This window comes from Anopheles arabiensis, chromosome 2, assembly GCF_016920715.1.
Source record: "Anopheles arabiensis isolate DONGOLA chromosome 2, AaraD3, whole genome shotgun sequence".
In the NCBI taxonomy this organism is placed as follows: domain Eukaryota; kingdom Metazoa; phylum Arthropoda; class Insecta; order Diptera; family Culicidae; genus Anopheles; species Anopheles arabiensis.
Window position 1 is genome coordinate 99,372,314 of NC_053517.1, and position 18,544 is coordinate 99,390,857.

The 18,544-nt window shown below is 47.0% G+C and overlaps 3 protein-coding genes across 7 annotated transcripts in view; 2 read left to right on the plus strand and 1 right to left on the minus strand.

Annotated features, from left to right (window-relative positions):
- Window positions 1–795: 795 nt before the first annotated feature.
- On the plus strand, window positions 796–2,278 carry LOC120894032 (ADP-ribose pyrophosphatase, mitochondrial). Its single transcript, XM_040296364.1, has 2 exons — window positions 796–1,357; window positions 1,432–2,278. The coding sequence occupies exons 1-2, from the start codon at window positions 1,072–1,074 to the stop codon at window positions 2,085–2,087; spliced, it is 942 nt and encodes a 313-aa protein (XP_040152298.1). The 5' UTR covers window positions 796–1,071; the 3' UTR covers window positions 2,088–2,278.
- An 89-nt stretch (window positions 2,279–2,367) lies between these two features.
- LOC120894033 (CUE domain-containing protein 1) lies at window positions 2,368–6,446 on the minus strand. Of its 3 annotated transcripts, none has more exons than XM_040296365.1 (3): window positions 6,342–6,446; window positions 5,474–5,980; window positions 2,368–5,415 (listed from the first exon to the last, which is right to left on the minus strand). In XM_040296365.1, the coding sequence occupies exons 2-3, from the start codon at window positions 5,633–5,635 to the stop codon at window positions 4,642–4,644; spliced, it is 936 nt and encodes a 311-aa protein (XP_040152299.1). In that variant the 5' UTR covers window positions 5,636–5,980; window positions 6,342–6,446; the 3' UTR covers window positions 2,368–4,641. The 3 variants fall into 3 exon arrangements, with proteins under 3 accessions (XP_040152299.1, XP_040152300.1, XP_040152302.1); XM_040296366.1 differs by having other exon boundaries at window positions 6,196–6,418; XM_040296368.1 differs by having other exon boundaries at window positions 6,295–6,415.
- A 1,157-nt stretch (window positions 6,447–7,603) lies between these two features.
- Window positions 7,604–18,544, plus strand: part of LOC120893415 (neogenin) — a 114,944-nt gene continuing 104,003 nt past the window's right edge. For all 3 annotated transcript variants that reach the window (XM_040295270.1, XM_040295271.1, XM_040295272.1), the window contains exon 1: window positions 7,604–8,839. In XM_040295270.1, the coding sequence (XP_040151204.1) occupies window positions 8,593–8,839 (247 nt within the window). In that variant the 5' untranslated portion in view covers window positions 7,604–8,592. The remainder of the gene's footprint in view (window positions 8,840–18,544) is intronic.

An 18,544-nucleotide genomic window follows, 5' to 3' on the forward strand; every position in this document is an offset into this window, starting at 1 on the left:
TAGGCGCATCCACGTCTCCGAACCAACTCTGGCCAGAGTCGGATTTGGAACTCATCCGTATTCAGTTGGAATCAACCGGAATCGAAGTCGGTCGGATTCGGCTCCAACTTCGGCCAACTCTTACTTCTGGAGGCTTTGACTCCGGATAACTCTCACTCCAGCTAACTCCTTGACCGTTTCTGATTCCGGCCGACTTCTCCGACTCTGGCCGATTCTTTCGACTCTCACTGACTTCGACTGACTCCAGACAGTTCCGCCCGGCCATCGGCTCCTGATGATGATGGTCGATCCTACCTTCCTGAATTAAATTCGATTTTTTTTTTTTGAAAATGGTTGGAAAAGATAAATCTATACTGAGCATCACTATCAACAAAATGACACAAATTTTCAAACCTGCCTGCAACCTAGTCTTTATCACTCAATTTCACTTTACCTGATCTTTCTCCATGCAGTGTTGCGTTTCATAAGATTCCTCAAAATTTCATACAAACATTTAATTGCTGCAAAACTCATCAGCAAAGTCATTTTATTTGTTTCTACATTTTCCATTTTTGCGCTACGTAATTTATGGATGGTTCATAATTTTTTCCCAAAATCTCCACCCGCCTTCCATATGTCCATTAAAACCCCTACAGTGGCGTTGCAGTAGTGTGCGTGAGCGTAAACAGTTTGTAAACAATGCGTAGCCGTACCCCATACTGTATCGCGCACTGCCGCCTAAACCGGTACGAGTGAGCAGGATGGCAGGATTCCAATGACGTAGCGCAACCCTACAGGGCACGACTACGCAAGCCATCGCAAAACGTAAACAAACAACCGTGCCGACCGAGAAGGTAGAAGGACGTACCGAAACACCGGCAGCGCGGCACGGTGCCAAGCAGCAGGCGCGTCATAAATCGTTCCTCATCAACACGGAATCGCATTATCCTTCGGAAAAGTTTCGTTTTCGTGCCCCAGTCCGGGGAGGGGTGGTGTTATTTATTTTCCTATTGATTCCAACGCCGCCGAAGTTGCGCTTATGTAACGGACTTAGTTCGCTGCGGATAAATAGTACCACCGCGAAGTAGCCTGATGGCGGGCCCGGTACGACAAACCGCGTGCAGATTGCTATCGGCCGTCGCTGGCAGCGGTAGTAGCGGTGCTGTGTCGGACGATTGTGTCGGTGCGATGGCACGGATCATACCGGGAATATTCAAGCACTCGCGCTGCCGGAACAGCGTCTACCCGCACAGTGACGTCCGGCGGTACCCGGTGCCGGACGAGTCCGTCTTCTGGACGCAAACGTACGCCGACTATCAGCCACCGGTGCACGAATCGCCCGTGCTCCAAGGGAAAGAGTGGGCCGATCCGGATATTGGTAAGCTTTCGGGTTGGGGTCAAGGTCGAAAAGGCAAGGTGAACTATAATTTTGTCCTTCTTTTTTGCTTCCAGATAATCCTTCATTCAAACCGAACTGGAACGAGCTGGACGGGAAGGTCAATCGGGTGAGCTTCATCGGGGCGTACGAGATCCGGGACGGTTGCCCGCTCAACCCGTTCGGCCGCACCGGCATCCGGGGGCGCGGTGTGCTGGGCCGCTGGGGCCCGAACCATGCGGCCGATCCGGTCGTAACGCGCTGGAAGCCGGACGGCCCGGACGGCCGCCCGCTGGTGCACCCGGCCAGTGGCAAGCGCGTGCTGCAGATGTGCGCCATCGAGCGGCAGGACTGTGGCGAGTGGGCCATCCCGGGCGGCATGGTCGACCCGGGCGAGAAGGTAAGCGCGACGCTGCGGCGCGAGTTTCTCGAGGAAACGATGGACAACGATGCGGGCGAGATGGCGGGCGAGGTGGAGCAGTTCTTTGCCGCCGGGACGGAGATCTACAAGGGCTACGTGGACGATCCGCGCAACACGGACTGCGCGTGGATGGAGACGGTGGCGGTGAACTTTCACGACCGGACGGGCTCGGTCGTGGGCCGCTTCCCGCTGCACGCCGGCGACGATGCGGCCCAGGTGCGCTGGATGGACGTCGGCGAGGGGGTGAAGCTGTACGCCAGCCATTCGAACATTGTCAAGCGTGTGGTCGATATGCTGGAGGCTCACTGGTGAGGGGCGGCGCGCGCGGGTGAAAATCGTAAAGCAAAAGCGGCAGCAATGATTGGCACGCACGGCAATCGGCACACGGTAGAAGGTAGCTGTTTGACCTTCGTGCAGTCATACAGACAGACAGACGGGACAGGCTTTCGCACAAACGATCACGAAATAAACGCCTTTTTCGGTTTACTCTACAATGTTGCACAGGGGAGGGGGGAGAGAGATTGTTGGCACAATTGGTGTTTGTTTTTGGTGATTAAAATAATCGTAACATGTATTTCTGCCTTCCCAGGTTTTTGTTTTCCATTTTCCCCCTTTTATTTTACTCACCTCTTCCCCTTTTTTCGACTCCCTTTTCTCCCTGCGGTTAACTTCTGCAATGCAGCTCTCGCTTCAAGCTTGCTTTTCATTTGGATTATTTGCACGAGATTCATCCATTTTCGCTTTTTTGTGTTTGTGTGTGGGATAGTAATAACTTTTTTTATGAGGGAAATTCTCACTCACTTCTCTGTCGTTCCAACACGGCCAACAGGATTGGCTTTTAGAAGACAATCCTATTAGAGTGAGGTCTATTTACTGTATCTTCTTCTGTTTAGTATGCGCTGCTATTACACTATGGTTTGCTTATAGGTTTTTAATTTTCTAACCAGATTCTTCCGACAGGTTTAATATAGTTGAAGCCCTTCGCGAGCGTTGGTTTGGTTTGAATGTGATAAGTTTGAGGAATATATTAATGAAAGGAAAAATAAACATAATTGAACCGTCCCCAAGCAGAAACCAATGGCACTTATCTAGCATAATCTAAATCCCTACCATACAATAATCCTTAAACATAAGCGTTACAGCACACAGCAAAAATAAGATTATTTGGTATCGAGTTGCGAGTGAACGTGAAATTACATTAGTAATTGTCCCTTGCTGGATTAGATTCTATCATTGAGATTGCTTGCGTGCTTTGGAACTACACTTCCCCTTTGTTCCATTACACTACGCATTTATATGGGGGGGAGGTACACATACACACACACATATATGCAAAATGCCGAACCGAACAGTCACACGCAACAATGGACAAAACCTAAAAGCTTAACTACTCTTAACTTCCTCCGGGGTTTAGTATCATATTCGGCTTGTTAGGATTTTTGGTTTTTTAAACGGTTATTTTTTCTTTTCTTTTTTTGTTTTGCACTATCGTTTGCGGTGAAATGTGTGTGTTTGTTTCGTTTTGGTGGTGGTTGTGGGGTAGCCAAAGTGGGTGGCTTTCGCCCTTATCTCTACGCGCGTTCGTAGCTCTATGACTAGTACCATGGTTGCATTCACAAGTTTTCTTCTTCTTCCTCTTCTTCTTCTTATCCTGCTTATTTGTTGTCCGCCCCTTCTTACCCTAATTGCTTCCATCTATGTATATATGCTTGCTTGCTTGTTTTGTTTGTGTATATATATTTGATTTTAAATATGCATGTAAATGTTTCCGTTTTTTTGTTTCTTCCTTTTTTGTTGTTGTTTGCTTTAGTTTTCTTCTTCTTTTCTTACTATACGATGGTGTGTTAACTCAACCTCTTTGAAGCATTTTCTTCACGATTCTGGGGGGAAAAAGAACTTCTAAAACGGAACAAAATTGAAAATGAACTTTCTTCTGTTAAACAACATCGATGGCAGCCGACGCACGGTTAAGCACTTAGCAGTAGTACTAATTAAATTAATATATATACTTTTCTTACACCTTTTTTGGGGGGGAAGGGGGGGTCGTTTTCATTTTCTTTGATAACACCCGATTGCAACTTAGATTGTTTGACGCCAGCTAGGCAGAATAGGAGAAGGAGGAGGCCATTTTGCTACTGGCTTAAAGTCTCGTAATGGCAAACAAACAAAAAACAAACATAACAAAGCTTATAAATAAACTCTTTGACTATGTACAAATAAATAAATAAAAAAACATTTTTTAGAACATTTAAAACAGAAATAAAGAAGGAGAAGAAGGAAATGTTGTCCTAGAAGAAAGGACGAAAGAGATTAAACCGATCACGATTGAACAACCAGCTCTCCACTGCACATCATTCGTATCACACTTTTCTCACGTTGCTGACAAAAATGCTTTTCCAGTCTCATATTCTGTTCCCGCCCTAATCTCTTGCCCCACCTCCAGCGTGCTACGTGGTGGGCGACCCAGTAAAGGAGAAAGGTGAGTACAACCCATTTTGCAGTGTATAGAAGAACATGTTCACCCTTCCGCGTGTGTGTTTTCTTATCGAGCGGGCAAAGGGAGCGATATGGAAATGCAGACAAGAGATAGATAGAGAGAGAGGGAGAGAAAGTGGGAAAACGGGAAGGAAAAAACACACACAGTCTCTTCAATTGCCTAGTACGGAGAAGTATCAGTACGCGCTACCCGTGTGTGTGTGCGAAGGAGCGTGTGTACACTACAGGGTAAGAATTAATAATTTAAAAAACTCTAAAATCGATTGCTAACGGTTGCGACACGCTTCCTGCAGCCGCGCACAAACCTTTTGCTGGAGATTCACTTGCGCCCTAAACCTACTTGCGTGCGTGCGTCCAACAGCCCTGGGGTCTACTTCTTACCCGACGCGACCCGCTTCGGTTCGGCCGCCTCGTCGTCACTGTGCTCCTCCTGCAGCAGCAGCGAGTCGGGATGCCGCACCGCACTAGCCTTCTTGTTGCCGCCCCGCTGCCACGTGAAGACGCGCGCCAGCTGGGCGAACTTCTTGCGCGACACCTTGCCCATGTGGCGCAACCGCTCCTTGAACGCGGCATCGTCCTGCACCTTGCCCTGGTGGTCCTTCTCGAGCGCGGACAGAAACTCCTGGTTCCAGCGCAGCTCCGCCATAAACTCCTCGTTCTGCAGCATCATCGCGAACTGCTCGTCGCCCATGTCGAACTCGGCCGCGCTGCGGTACTGGCCGTCCGGCCCGATCGTACCGACGGCGGCCGTCCCGCCGAGCCGCAGAAAGGTGGGCGGCAGCGGACCCACCAGCGGCGGGTTCCAGCGCCGGTTCATGGTGGCCGGGGTCGGTGGATGGCCCGCTTCGCCTCGCGCCTGCTGCTGCGCCCGGGGACTGTTGGTAGCGCTTGCGGTCGCGCTACCGCCCGCCGGCGCTTTGCGTACTTTTGGCGAAGCGCCCAGCTGTTGCGCAACGATCGAGCTGGCGGCCGCCGCATTCGGCGAGGTGGAGAGAAACCGGTCCGAGCCGGCGCTCGGCTCGTCGCTGGACAAGTCGAGAAGGGGACGCTCGGTGGCGGCGGCAGCGGCAGCGGTGGCCTGATTTATGGCCGCCCGTGGTCCAACGCTGCCGTCCGTTTCCAGCTCGTGACGCAGCTTTTCGTTCTAAAATTAGATCGCATTGCATCAGTGGGCGTCGCAGGGGCGAAACGAACATTCTTACCTGATTGTCCGTGCTCATGGCTAGCAGCTGGTCGATGGTGGCATCGACTGCTCCCTGGTTCGCGCGCAGCACCGCCTCGATCACGTCCCGGTCCATGTCCGGGAACATGTTCTTGAAGTCGGACATGGCCTGCGAAAACTCCAGCTGCATCGTGGAAGCCATTCTGGTGACCTTTGCTGGCAGGGTGGGGGGCGTTGTTGTTGTTACTGCAACTTCGCTATCAGGAGCCAACTAGTGCCGTTTGTTGTTGCCCTACAATCACGTACAAACACACACACACACACTCACACACAAGGAAGCACGATCGTCCACGGGAAAGGGCACACCAAGGAACTCCGACTGGTTTACGTGTGGAACGAAGAAGGGTGAATTTACCCGTTGTTTGTTCGTGATGATGATTCAACTCCAATGGGAGTCATCCGACCGCATCCGGATCATGTTTGTGTTACGATTTTCCTACACACACACACACACACGCACGCACGCAAACGCACGGTCAACTCACGGCTATTTAGGGCAAAAGAGAAGAATCTTTCTTATCATTTAATCCTCCAGCGATTGTGATGAGATGATTGTGGCCTTTGCTTCGTAAACATCCACCTTCGCCCGAGTGGTCAACCACCACCTACGCCGAAGGGTGGAAAAAGCTTAAAACCAGATTTTGAAAAACGACACCGAGAAAATAGGGGAGCAGATGGACACTTTTTCCAAGGGGCTCTCACAGTTACGACCAATGCCAATGCTGGAAAAACCTGATCCTGATGGAAAATAAATGCTGCGATAATATGGGGTGATAGAGTTGAAGAAGTGTTATCGATTACGGGGAGCAGTTTAAGTTTTAGCTCCCGATGGATATATTTTTTTTTACTTGTAAGCAGGTTCTTTTCAGTGCAGAAATTTTGTGTGTGCGTTTTTTTTCTTGTTGGGAAAGTGACTTTTAATTATTGTTATTTTGCGTTTTGCCCAATTTGACAGCTCTGGAGGGAGCGAGCTCTGCTGTCAAACTGATTTGCGATGTCAACAGAGCGGTTTGGCCGAGCATACACTACGCTCGTACCGCTGTAAACACTTTCGGGGCGAGGTATTTCGCAATATTAATGGAATGGAGCGGAAAGTGAACGCAATGCTATCGTTATGGCTAGGGATGATAAAATTAAGGCCAATATCATTTTACTATGTTAAGGTCAAACTCAAAGGTATGATGTGCATTTCTTCTCTTTTTTATTAAGGCAAACGGAGGTCGGTTTAGATCCCAGATTTAGCTTAAACGACTGGAAAATCGAATATCCATAGCAAAAACGATAGCTTCATAACTTTACTGGTTTACTCAATAGATGGCGTTTTATAAGTCATCGTTATCTTGCTGTTCTTTTCTAGCAACGTGTTACTTGCTTAGTAAAAGTTGGTTCACATTGGAGTTTAGTATTTAAACAATCAATCTTGTTCTCGCGATGCATAACTTCAATGCCAAACCATACAATAGTACAGAGGAAAGGAAAAAGCTCTCCAAGCGAGGAAAGCGCTCTACTGGATGAGTATCTCACCAACAGATGGTGCCACCAGTATTCTTTTTGTTATTTTTAGAATGCATGAGTCGTACTATACCAAAGTGTATGAAGATCAGGTGGTCTCATAGCCTGTTTTTTATAGCAAAAGTTGAACGTCACTTTTTGACAGCATGGGTGAAAACATTTCCCCAAACAAGCTTTCTGACGACTTCCCTAATACACGAACAATCTTAGAATCGTTGTTATTTGCACTGAAATACCTACAAAAGCACTCAAAATATTTCTTTCACATCTTTCGAGCAATACAACACAGGCATGCTATCGAAGTTCAATCACTGAGACTTGATTGTATTTTATAATTTTCAAATTATTGTTTTCACTTCATTTCGGTAGTTTGTCTTGAAAATTGCATAAAAAGCTGAAAGTTTATTAAATTTGCGACGTGTATCATTTTCTATTTACATTTTGTTCTATGGGAATCAGCACTCAAATAGAAAGAGCGAGACAACGGCATATGCACTATCTTCTTTCTCTATCGCCTTCGATTCCGTCAGTTGGGAACTGTCAAACGGGCCATCTGTCAACTGGACGACGCTACCTTTTTCTATTGTTGTTCCAGCACGCAGCGAGAGCGGACGCACGCCCGAACGCGTCCCTGGCTTGGTGGTGGTGAACGAGCCCGTCGAAAAGCGTTTTATCAATGCGTTTCTCTGCCTAGCCATTAATCGCTCCTCGAAATAGAATTAACTAATTCTGTACTGTATAGTGTGTGCGCCTTTTGTGAAAAGTGTGTGTTCTCCGTGTGGCTTTCGTGCAGAAATCCTTCCACGCACACACACAATCGATCAACAAGCAAGCAGCAGCGGTTCCGTTCGCTTGTATCCCGTGTTTTTTTTCTCGCTGTGAGCCGAAATCTCAATCCGGTTTTCGTGCCCAGAAGCTACGCAAAAGTTCCGGCAAATAGAACGAAAAAAAAAAAAAATTGCACACCTTTACCACCGGCAGCCGATTTCATTGATAAAGTTTTGAAAGTGTGTTTTCGTGCGCCCGGTAGGCGCTGTGACGAAATGTTTTGATGCGGCGGCGTTAAAAGGAGAAGAAAAGCAGCGTCTCCTCATGCGCTGTGAGGAGATTGGTTGAGAAACTTAGCGGGGCCAGTTGTGTTTGTGAACTAGGAACAACAAGGTGTGGTGCCGCAACGCTCTGGTTTTTCGTTGTTAGAAGAATTAGAAGCAAATTCCCGAATTATTTCAAACACAAAAAAAGGAAATAAAATTCAAAAAAGTATGTAAAGTTTGCACAAGAAACGTAAAAGGAAAAAGGGCACACAAAAAAGTGATGTCGTTTAGTTGGCTGGTGTGAGCAAGAAATGGTGCAGCTCGGCTGGTTGGGTTGAGCCAACAAGTGTGTTTATCAGAAAAGAAGAAATAAAAATTCCAACTCGATTGAGTGCGGTTGTGCAGATTAGCGCGGTTTCTGTGTGTGTGTGTGTAATATTTGTCTCTGTGTGTGTGTGCTTTGTGTGTATGTGTGTGCGTCCTTGGTTGTGCCCTATTTCGCCTGTGTTTATGCGCCCATCGTGAGTGTCGATTGCAATTAGTGCAGCGCAGCATGAAGCCCTTCGGCGGTGCAGCTCCGATGCAGCATCACGCCGGAAGTGGCTGCAACAATAGTGCATCATCATCATCATCACGAGCATCATCGCCTAGCAACGACGACAGCTGCAGCAGATGCGTCCGTCAGCGGCCGCCACCCAGTAGCAGCAGCAGCAGCAGCAGCAGCATGGCACGCCGGAATCTAATCGTATGCATGGCGACACTGTTTTCGCTAATGTTTACAAAATGTTACGCCAGTCAAGGTAAGCCAGTGAGTGGGGCGAGGAGGAGGAGGTGGGTGAAGGCATGGCAGTGGGGCCGATTGACGCCAGCCGCACGATGAGGCTGATGGATGATGGACCAGACGCAAGAGAAGGCGACAAAGACAAGACGCGCCGAGGCTTACATTACAACAAGACGCACCCGAGATCGATAACCCCTCCGCCTGGTCGGGGTGAAGCCGGTTTCCTTAGAACCACGAAATAACATGGACACACACACACACACGGCTTCTCTCTCTCTCTTTTCCTCGGTGCTAGTTGGTTTTGGTTTCGCTTGAATAGAGGGTTGAATAATTGCAAAGTCAAACAGCAGTTGCCTTTTTTGGGAAGCAAGCCGTTTGCCATGTGCCAGGGAACGGAGGGGAGGGAGTAAGGGGGAACTCAGAAGTTACACGCTTTTTTCGGAGCAGGTTTTAAGCCGACCAGCCGACCCGCGGCGGGGCCAGCCCTGATGCTGCGGCATATGTTGTGTTTTATGTTGTCACACGTTTTGTTGTGCACAAAGGGGGTGTGGTGGTGCTGGTGAGGGTGGGGGAAACAAATCGTGCGGCTCACACAAAACTCCATCATTTCGGTGGGACTCGCGGCGAGTTTAATATAAAACCCCGGGTTCGCGTTCGAAGCGCGCGATTGCGCCTTGGTGGCTTTGATGAGGTGCCATTGGTGTTGAAGGTGACAAAAGACAAATGAGCAAAGCATGTCCTCCTCCCTGCACACACTCCCTTCCTTCAGCCCGGTCAGACGCAACATGGGATTGAACATGGGATTGAGCATTGCTTGACGGGGAAATGGGTTAGTTCTCGTTTTGGGAGTCTCGAGGACACAAGTTTAGTTGCTGTCTTTAATACGGTTAATGATGTTGATTTCGAACTATAAAGCGATTCACATTAAAATGCTGTTTTGGAGGTAACTATTAGATTAAATAGATTAAAAACTATTTTTCTTAAATTTAATCGTTCGATCTGACGGAAAAGTACACTTTTTATACGGGTTTTTGGTGTAAAATTAAAGGAGGCGTTGAAATTCTCTCTTCAAATTGCACGTTAGCTCTTTCAGTTATTCAGCCACTTTCCCAAACTCGATCGAAGAGGAACGATTGTTGAAGTTGCCTAGATACAACGGTTGCTTTAATTTATTTCATGAGTATCCTGCTCAGTTACGCGTACAATATGGCAAAATGTTCAAAAAACATCCCAGGAAACCACAATTGTCACAATTTATGTCATTTTTACAATCGCTACCAAGGCCTTTGAAAGAGAACCGGTCGATGCGTTTAGAGTAAATTGACAGAAAAGTCATGGGAAAATTTTGACAGTTAAATTGAACATTGTTTATGTTTAGCGATGGACGTTGCTATGAATTGAATGAGAGTTTTGTTCAGCATTTTACACTTATTTCCTTTTAGAATATTATAAGAATTAGAATCCAATTAGAATATTACATGGCTGATACAATCCAATCTCTTTTATCATTCGTCGCCCACTACAATTCAAACACAACGGAAACAAACAAACAAACAAACAAACAAAAAACCGATGAAGTGATACATACATTAAAATTACCCTGAAATTATCAGTTTGCAATACACTAAACAGGTTAGTTTGCTAGAATGGGTTATGAAATGTTTCTTTGAGTTAATCGTTCAATTTGACAGAAAATAATATTTCTAACAGTTTTAAGTTTGATTATTGTCTTCAAATAAAGAGACAAACTTCCTGACATTAAGTAAGCATTAAATCTGAAATTTTGAGAGACAAAATTTGGTAAAATGCATGCCTTTGTTGGCCTAACGCTCCAAAAAATAATAATTGCTGAGTTTCATCATTACAAAATGACAAATTGTTCATGTCCATATGCCATTTAGCGTTGTATTGATACGAATAGACATTAATTGGATACAATTTAACATTCGAAAACAGCAAAAGTGCTTAATTTTACAAACATTTCTCAATCATAAATCAGGACATTACCTTCTGCATCAATCAAAGTCTCAATCAATGTATTAGCCGTGTAAGCTTTAATTCCCTCTCAATATTTTTCATCAAAAATGTTCCAACCATCCAGTACCGTTAAATAATTCTTCACCCGTCTTTTTATCTGCCCCGTAAGGAATTCACAACATAAATCACACCGCTCCCCCGAAAACCGTCGTATGCTCATCGAAATTAACCACAGAACGACATTTATAATAATCAACCTTTAACCATGTGGAAGCTTACCATTGGTGCACCATTGCTTGCGGGCCCTTAAGCTGCCCTTTTTTGGGCAAACCGATGGAAATGTATCATATTTCCTCATTTGCGGTATTTTTTTGGGGGGGCTGGGAAGGAGCAGGCCATCAACCATTTGATTGTCACCCATGTGTGTGCGCCTTTTCCGAGCCTAAACGGTTCGTCGATTTGTGTTGGTGTGGTTTGAATATTTGTCTGCTCTCTGTATGAGCGCCGAGCGCGTACGAGTTTTGCCCCCATATGAGAATGCCCCCCGATTGGGTTGGTCGTCTGTGTTCGATCGTTTTGTTTGTACCACTCTTCTCTTCTCTTGGCAACATACGCTGGCTGGCAGGCTGGGAGAAAGGGTAAATGCAGTAATGATCAAGTAGTCTCCCTCCCCATTCGTACGTTTTTGCTCCACTGTCTGCTACTGCCACTTCGATCTGATCGAGCGTTGGGGAATGGGTAACAAATGGTAATAAAATGAAGTAATTAGCCATGTTGGGATCGCGCTGGCGACGGTTGCAGGTGATAATCGGGTAGCGGATCAGCTAAATATCATTTAACCAGCGACAAGGGCGTGCTGCCCGACCGGGCCCTTTATCTTGCCCATTCTGATCGATGGCTGGTGGCGATGGTGGTGGTGCATAATGCATAACTTGCTTGTGAGCATTACTTTTGCGCGAAGGCTGCGGCCTGGCTCGTCGAAGGACGGGTGCGCTATGTGGGCCCCGTTTGTCGTGAGCTCTCTGTCTCTGGTGAAAGGGGTTATTCTTTCCCTTTGGGAGCGTTGGCAAGAACTGTCCAGAAATGGGACGCGCGTACCAAAAAGAGCGAACGCTCCCGATCCCGAGGACCATATAGTCCCCCGCAATTTGGGCTCGCGAGGCGACTGTGCTGTCCTCCAAAAAAGGCAACACCGGGATATTGCAATGGTGCACAAACTGGACTGGACGGCAGAGATATGTCGTCGCCGTCGCCGTAGTAGTACAGTCACGCAAACGATCACACCGAGGCGCGGTACGGACCGCGCACGCCGAGCAAACAATTCGAAAGTCTTCCTTGCGCAGAGTCCGTCCACGTATGCCTTGAAAAGGCGGAGGAGGACGAACCAGTTTTGCGCACCACTGTGTGTACGCTGCCCTTCCTCGCAGCAGGAGGGACGGGGTGAAGTGTGGCAGATTCCAGGCAGACGTCCCCCCGGCGTCAGGTTGTCGCTGCCATCGGATGGGTTTTGCCCGATACACACGGGCAGGCAGTACACGACGGCGAGTCTATTTTGCACGGCACGTTGTTGCTGGCACAAAGCTCATCTTCCTGGCGGGCGGCAGGTGATGGCGGTTTGAATCCCAACGGCCAAGCTGCGGTAAACAAGTTTGGCGTCGGCACAACCGTCGTTGTCTCTTTACACGGAAACTTCTCGCCTCAAAACGCGCCGTACCGCTGTTGGTCCTACGCAACAACGCGTTTACGCGTAGGACGTTTGAAGACTAAATCTCCAGCGTCCAGCACATCCTTACATTTTGGGATGGAGTTTACACGAAGAAACGGTTTCATGTCACTGGAGTACAAAGCTTACATCTAAATCCGTTCTGCACCGGATTTGTTAGCAACCGGAGCAAGCAACAAACAGCTGATTGTTTGTTCGACAAGAGCTCCGTGACGTGATAAGGGCTGTTACGCGTGTCGATCATCATGACTATTTAGCAGTGTTGAAGATGCAGCAGCAGCAGCAGTAGCAGGATGTGTTTGTGCGTATGAATCAGCGCGCTTAGCCGACATTTGCGCGCGGTTTTACACCGCAGTACCCTCCAATTCTCCGAGAAGGGATTTCTTATCAGCGACGATGGTGATGGTAAAGTGATTGATTAGGAATGTGTAGTTAACATTTTCTGGAAAGAGTCCTACACGTACACAGGCCGTGGGTTGCGATAGTTCGGGTTTGGTGAAGATGAAGCTTCACACTGTGGGTCGAAGGTTCAGTTGCAGTACAGTTGAGATTTTGGAGAAGAATTAATTCTCAGTAGGAATTCTGATTTCTGATTCTGACGACTAAAAATCACTCTACAGCATCTTCTTGCGGATTATGAACTTCAGGAGAATTAGAGCATGAGGATCTGGGATGGCTTGTGATCTTCCAAAAAGAGTATTTTGGGATAGCTTCAACCGTATTATAAGCTTTATTTCCTGGAATGTGTTCTCCCAGCACACGTCCTTAGGTGGTAAATGTTTAGTTTGAAATTTAGTGAAGTTGAAGCTCCATATGTCATACCGTGGGTAGAAGATTCATAGAATCAAAAGATGTAGATTTTGTAGAAGAATTAGGTCGTCAATGAAAATTCTTATATTCAAGAACGTTATCAGACGTCAGACTGAGGCCTTAAAATGTGATTCAACATCTCTTGCTGATTTGAAACGAATCGAAATGTGAGGACCTGAGAATTCTTTTTCTTCTGATCTTCTCGTCAAGGTTTCAAGCTTATTCTGAGCTTCAAAACTTGTCTTCCAATGTTTTTTTTTAATGCTCTTACAACGTCGCCAATGGTAATCTTACCAACTCCAACATCAACTTCAACTCCAAAGAGAATATTATTAAATCTTCATCTCCAAAACCAAATGCCCACTTCGGTGCGCTGGTGTCACATCAAAGCATCAAAACGAACGAAATTCCACCCCTCTATATCTCTCATTCTCCTCTTCACCGTGAAAAAAGGTTTCTAGAAAAGGTTGGAAATTAAAATTTTAATCAAACACATAAACCTGTGTCGCCATGAATACCGAACCGGATCCCCGTGGTCCATTAAAATCGTACCGCCTCTCTCTCTCTCTCTCTCTCTCTCTCTCTCTCTCTCGAAACACGCTTGGACGACGACCACTGTAGCTACTTTCCGCTGGTCGTCGTCGTTGTTGTTTGTTTGTTTGGGGCGCTTGTGATTGAGCAAATCATGCCAATAAAAGCTGCGGCTCTACACACTGGCCCCGGTGCAACGCAGCATTCAGGGACAGTGGGTGAGTTTGCGGTTTCGCGAATTTCGATGAACCCGGCTGGCCCAAATTCGGCGAAACAACAGCAGCAACAAAACCCGGTCGCACTCTCCTCCCGGGAAGGTTCCGATAAGTTTTCGTAACCCCTCGGCGGCAGCGGCGTCGGAGTTTGATTAGGAAAAGTATTCCTGTCCCACCGTTTGCAGCCTGTTGCTTTACTCGTTTTTTGTGTCTTTCGTCTGGCTTTGCTTAGTTTGGTGGAAGAGCAACCCCGGTAGACTGTGCGCTTATCATCATGGTTTGGGACGCCGTAATGCCTGCCTGCTGCTGGAGCACAAGCGCACTACGTCGAAGCTCGCAGATTCAGTCACTGGTTTTGCTGTCCGTTGTGATAACGAGTCTTTGAGGTGTTGAGAAGTATCATCACAGCAAAACACACACACACCGAGAGATTGACGGGTGGTGGCATGTAAGAATTCTTGTAGTGGAAATCAGTCCAAAACTATCATCGGCTCCTTAAAAGTCTCCGAACGGTGGTGTGTCATGTTTGTCTTTGGCACAGTAGCAATAGGACAATGTTTGGTTTTGTCGGACCCAGAATCAAATCACTCGATCTGAAGGACCGAAATCGTCGTGTGTGGCACAAGCTTTAAATTCTTCCAGCATGTTGTTCCGAATGCGTCCTAAAGTCAATCAAAACCCCACCACGTCCTAACAGGCCGTCATCGATCTCATACCGATGTCTTGTTTTCAATGCAAATCAGATGATTGATGTTGTTTCAATATTATTTCTTCGGCCACCATCACCACCACAACCAGCATCTCCTTTTTCGGCTTCCCTTGATTTTGTGTGTTTTGGCCTGCTTGGTGTGTGATAGTGTTGTTGTTTGGTTGACTGATAATTTATGCCATTATGCCAAACGTGTATGGTAAAGCGAAGCTCTCCCTTCCCCTTCGCTTGGACTGGAAATTGTTGTCTTATGACAATTTTATGTTGTTATTTCTCTATTCGCTCGACTGCCATTTCCCTTTATGGTAGAAGGTCTTTTTGTGTTTTTTTCTGCTTGTCCTTTCTATGTGACAAGCGGGCGGGTTAAAAGCAAATTCCTCCACATCGATGCAGCTGCTACAATGCCAGTTTGGAATGGGTGGTGTTGCCGATCAACCGGCAGCAATAAATCGATCAAATCTCAGCTCAGAGAGCTTGGATTTGTGGGACCGCGTGCTAAATCAATGCTTGCACTGCTATCAGAAACGTGATAACTTACTCTTATCACAACACACATTGGTTGGATTTGGTGGAGGACTTATCTTTGCGAAAAATTATTTGATAGAGAAAGAGAGAGAGAGAAAAGAAGAGAGAAATTTTCGTTGGCACTAAACCAAAACAAATATAAGATATCGTTGTAAGCGACAGCTATGGAATATTGCCCGTTTTGAAGTAAAGTCTCGTTTGCGGATTGAAACTCTGGCAGAGCATGGTATGACTTGTCGCACGTACATTCCGCACATGAAACAATCGGCCAATGTTTGACGCGTTCTGGTTGGGACATGTTGAGAAGCTTCTTGAACGGCGGCAAGAAATTAAAGCTGCAATAGTGCTTAGCTCATCACGGAAAGCTTTGTTGTCCGTGACACCTGTCGTTATCGGCATTAGCACACCAGACATTGGAGAGTTGCCTAACGGATATCATTCTGTTTTTTGATAAACTACACTCTTCAAAGACATCAACATGTCACAGAGCTGTTGTGGGTTAGAGACGAGCCTGCATTGTCTAGTAAGGTCAACTGCGATTCTCATAACCCATTTGACAAGGGGATATTGATGATACTGAAGAACTGATAAGACCTTGGACGGGGTCCGATTGGGGTGTAAACAAATCACATTCTGTTTGGAAATCTAAGCCCCCTCCTAATCCATCGCTTCCTGTGATAGGTTCGATAGTGCCAAACCCATGCTGGATAGGTGAAAAGTAATCTCTAAAAAGCACGCCACACGCTTAGTAAGTGGGGCCACCATCAAACGCCGTTATGGTGTGCTTTGGGAGTGTCCTTTGCTTTCTGTCTCCCTCCCTGCGATTAAATCGATTTAGTTCGATAGGTGCGTATCGTGAAGGTGTTAGATTGCGATTTGATTAGCACGTTTTTTATCGGTCCCTTGCGCTCAAAAAGCATGGAGTGGTACATACACACACACGGGCAACGAAGGTGTAGTATGCAAAGCCCTTTATGCCAAAAAAGGGGGCATAGGTGTGTAGTTGGGGAATGGGAGTTCATTTCATAAAACGGACACGTAGCGGGTGGCGATGGTTGGCTTCTGGTGGATTTATTTGTGACACAACAACCACAACCGGTGGCCGCTGCTGTTATCGGAAATTGGATATTGGAGTTCTTTGGCGATCGCGTTTAGAAAGGAAATGAATAAACGAAGCAGTGGCGGCGGGGTAGATAAGAGGTGTAATTTTAGTGTGATTTTCTTTGTTGGTGTGGTGTGACTCAATTTGTATGCGAAAGTTTGTGCGGTCAATAAAGTTTAAGCTAATGTGATGCCTTTTTGAAACGCTCAAATCGTGCTGGAAAGAACGCGAAGAGTACGTGTTGTGTCTTTGGAAACAATTTGTCATAAAATGTGTTGAAAGACCAGATTGTCTGGAATGAGTCTTTGCCAATATGTTCCTCTTATTCTACTCTATTTTGTTACCCTTCTTCCTTATGCTTCCTAAAAAGCACCCATTTCGTTCTGGCATACGCTTACCAGCATGGGAATATACGTCATTTATTCAGCAATTGGGATATACACATTCCCATGAAGCTCTCGAAGCTGGACGGAATTGTGACGGCACTGTGTTGGAGCTCCCATCAGTTTAAACGCATATGTCTGCCGTCTGTCTCTTTCCGTGAACTTTGACGATCTATTAACGATTGCGCGCCCCATTGCTAAATCAAACTCCAGCAACTTCCCACAAATTTTCGCCATGTTTTATGCTCTTTCCCTTCTGTACCGCGACAACACAGCGCGATTAGCATAACGGAATTGAACGGTCTTCGCACTCCTCGGGTGGGTTAATATGTGTCTGTGTCTCCGCTTTAGTGCTGCAGGTCTTCTTCAGGGTCGGCTACTACTGTGTCTGACGGACGCGCACAGTAGCACAGCCTGCACAGCGAGCGAGAATGTCAGCAATTCAATTTGAATAATTTCATTCAACCGCTGCTACCGGCCGTGGTCGTCGCACATTTGTGTGTTGTGTGGTTGGCGCCCTCCCGGTCCTTACATGACAACGACCACGCCGCCGCCGTTGACGACATGGTCTTTTCGCAATGGTATTAAACCATTTGTGTGCCGCGCGGGTGGTTGCTGTTGTCCGTTCGCGGCAATAGCGTTGCTGGACGAGATTCGGTCGGTGTATTAAACGCGGATCAACCGTTCGGAATCGCGCGAAAGCGTGCTCAGAACTCAGCGTTGATAAGAATCAATGAGGAGAGGGGTAAGGTGTGAAGTTACTACAATCCTCTTTAGTATTGGGGCAGAGATATTGGAAGTGGAGTTGGTGTGTCCTGGAGGGAACAAAGAAGGGCCTGGTGTCGCTGTAAAAGTTGCTCATGAATGTCCTCCATTCTCGTGTGCACCGGGGGGGACATGGACATTTCTGGTTATGTTTGACTACCACCCCTTCGCTTACTGTTCTTTTCTGAGATTGGGACGCCCTTTTCCACAGACGCAATATTCCGCTGCGCAGAAGCGTGCACTGGAATGTGCTTGACCAGCGTTCTTGTTGGGGTTTGGTCGAAAAACTGAAAACCTCCAATAAATTTCCTGCCTCCGGTTTGTCGTGTGCCAGCAGCAGCTCATCACACGTTCTCCAAAACAGTTTGTGTCCTTCCCAAAAAAACAGGGGACATGCTGAAGGTCTATGGAAAAAAATAGCCTGCTCGCGTATCACGACGTCGCTTTTCATCGACCCCCCGAGCACCCTTCCGCGGGGTGGCAATGTCGGTGGTGGGCAAGTTGTTATAGGCGTTGGTTTTGGCGCTTTCCCTGGACATTCCCGCGTCGGTCATGATCGTCATTCCCGGTTAATGGAAAGGCTACGGAAAACACATGTTCTACCCTTTGCCCGTGCTCGAAAAGCCCTTTCACACTGACTGGTGCTTGTCTACTGAGCCTGTGGTCCTGGTAGTAGCCCCCATAATACAAAAAAGTTCTCATAAGCGACAAGCAAACTGCCTACTCCACCAAAAAATAAAATCCCATAACTCTTCCGTTGGACTTCGGGAGGACGGTCTGCGTTCTGAGTAGGAAGCAATAAAAAGCAATTCATCAGCCGTTGTGGAGGCTCCTCCACGTCGGGTTCTAGTGCGTACCGCAAACGAATCGAACCGCTGTGTACCACCACCGACTATCCCCACGACTAATTGATGAATATTAGCCCGCTTGTTGTGTTGGTCCGAAGGTCCAGGCAAATCCTTCCCCCGCCTTGTGCTATTGTTA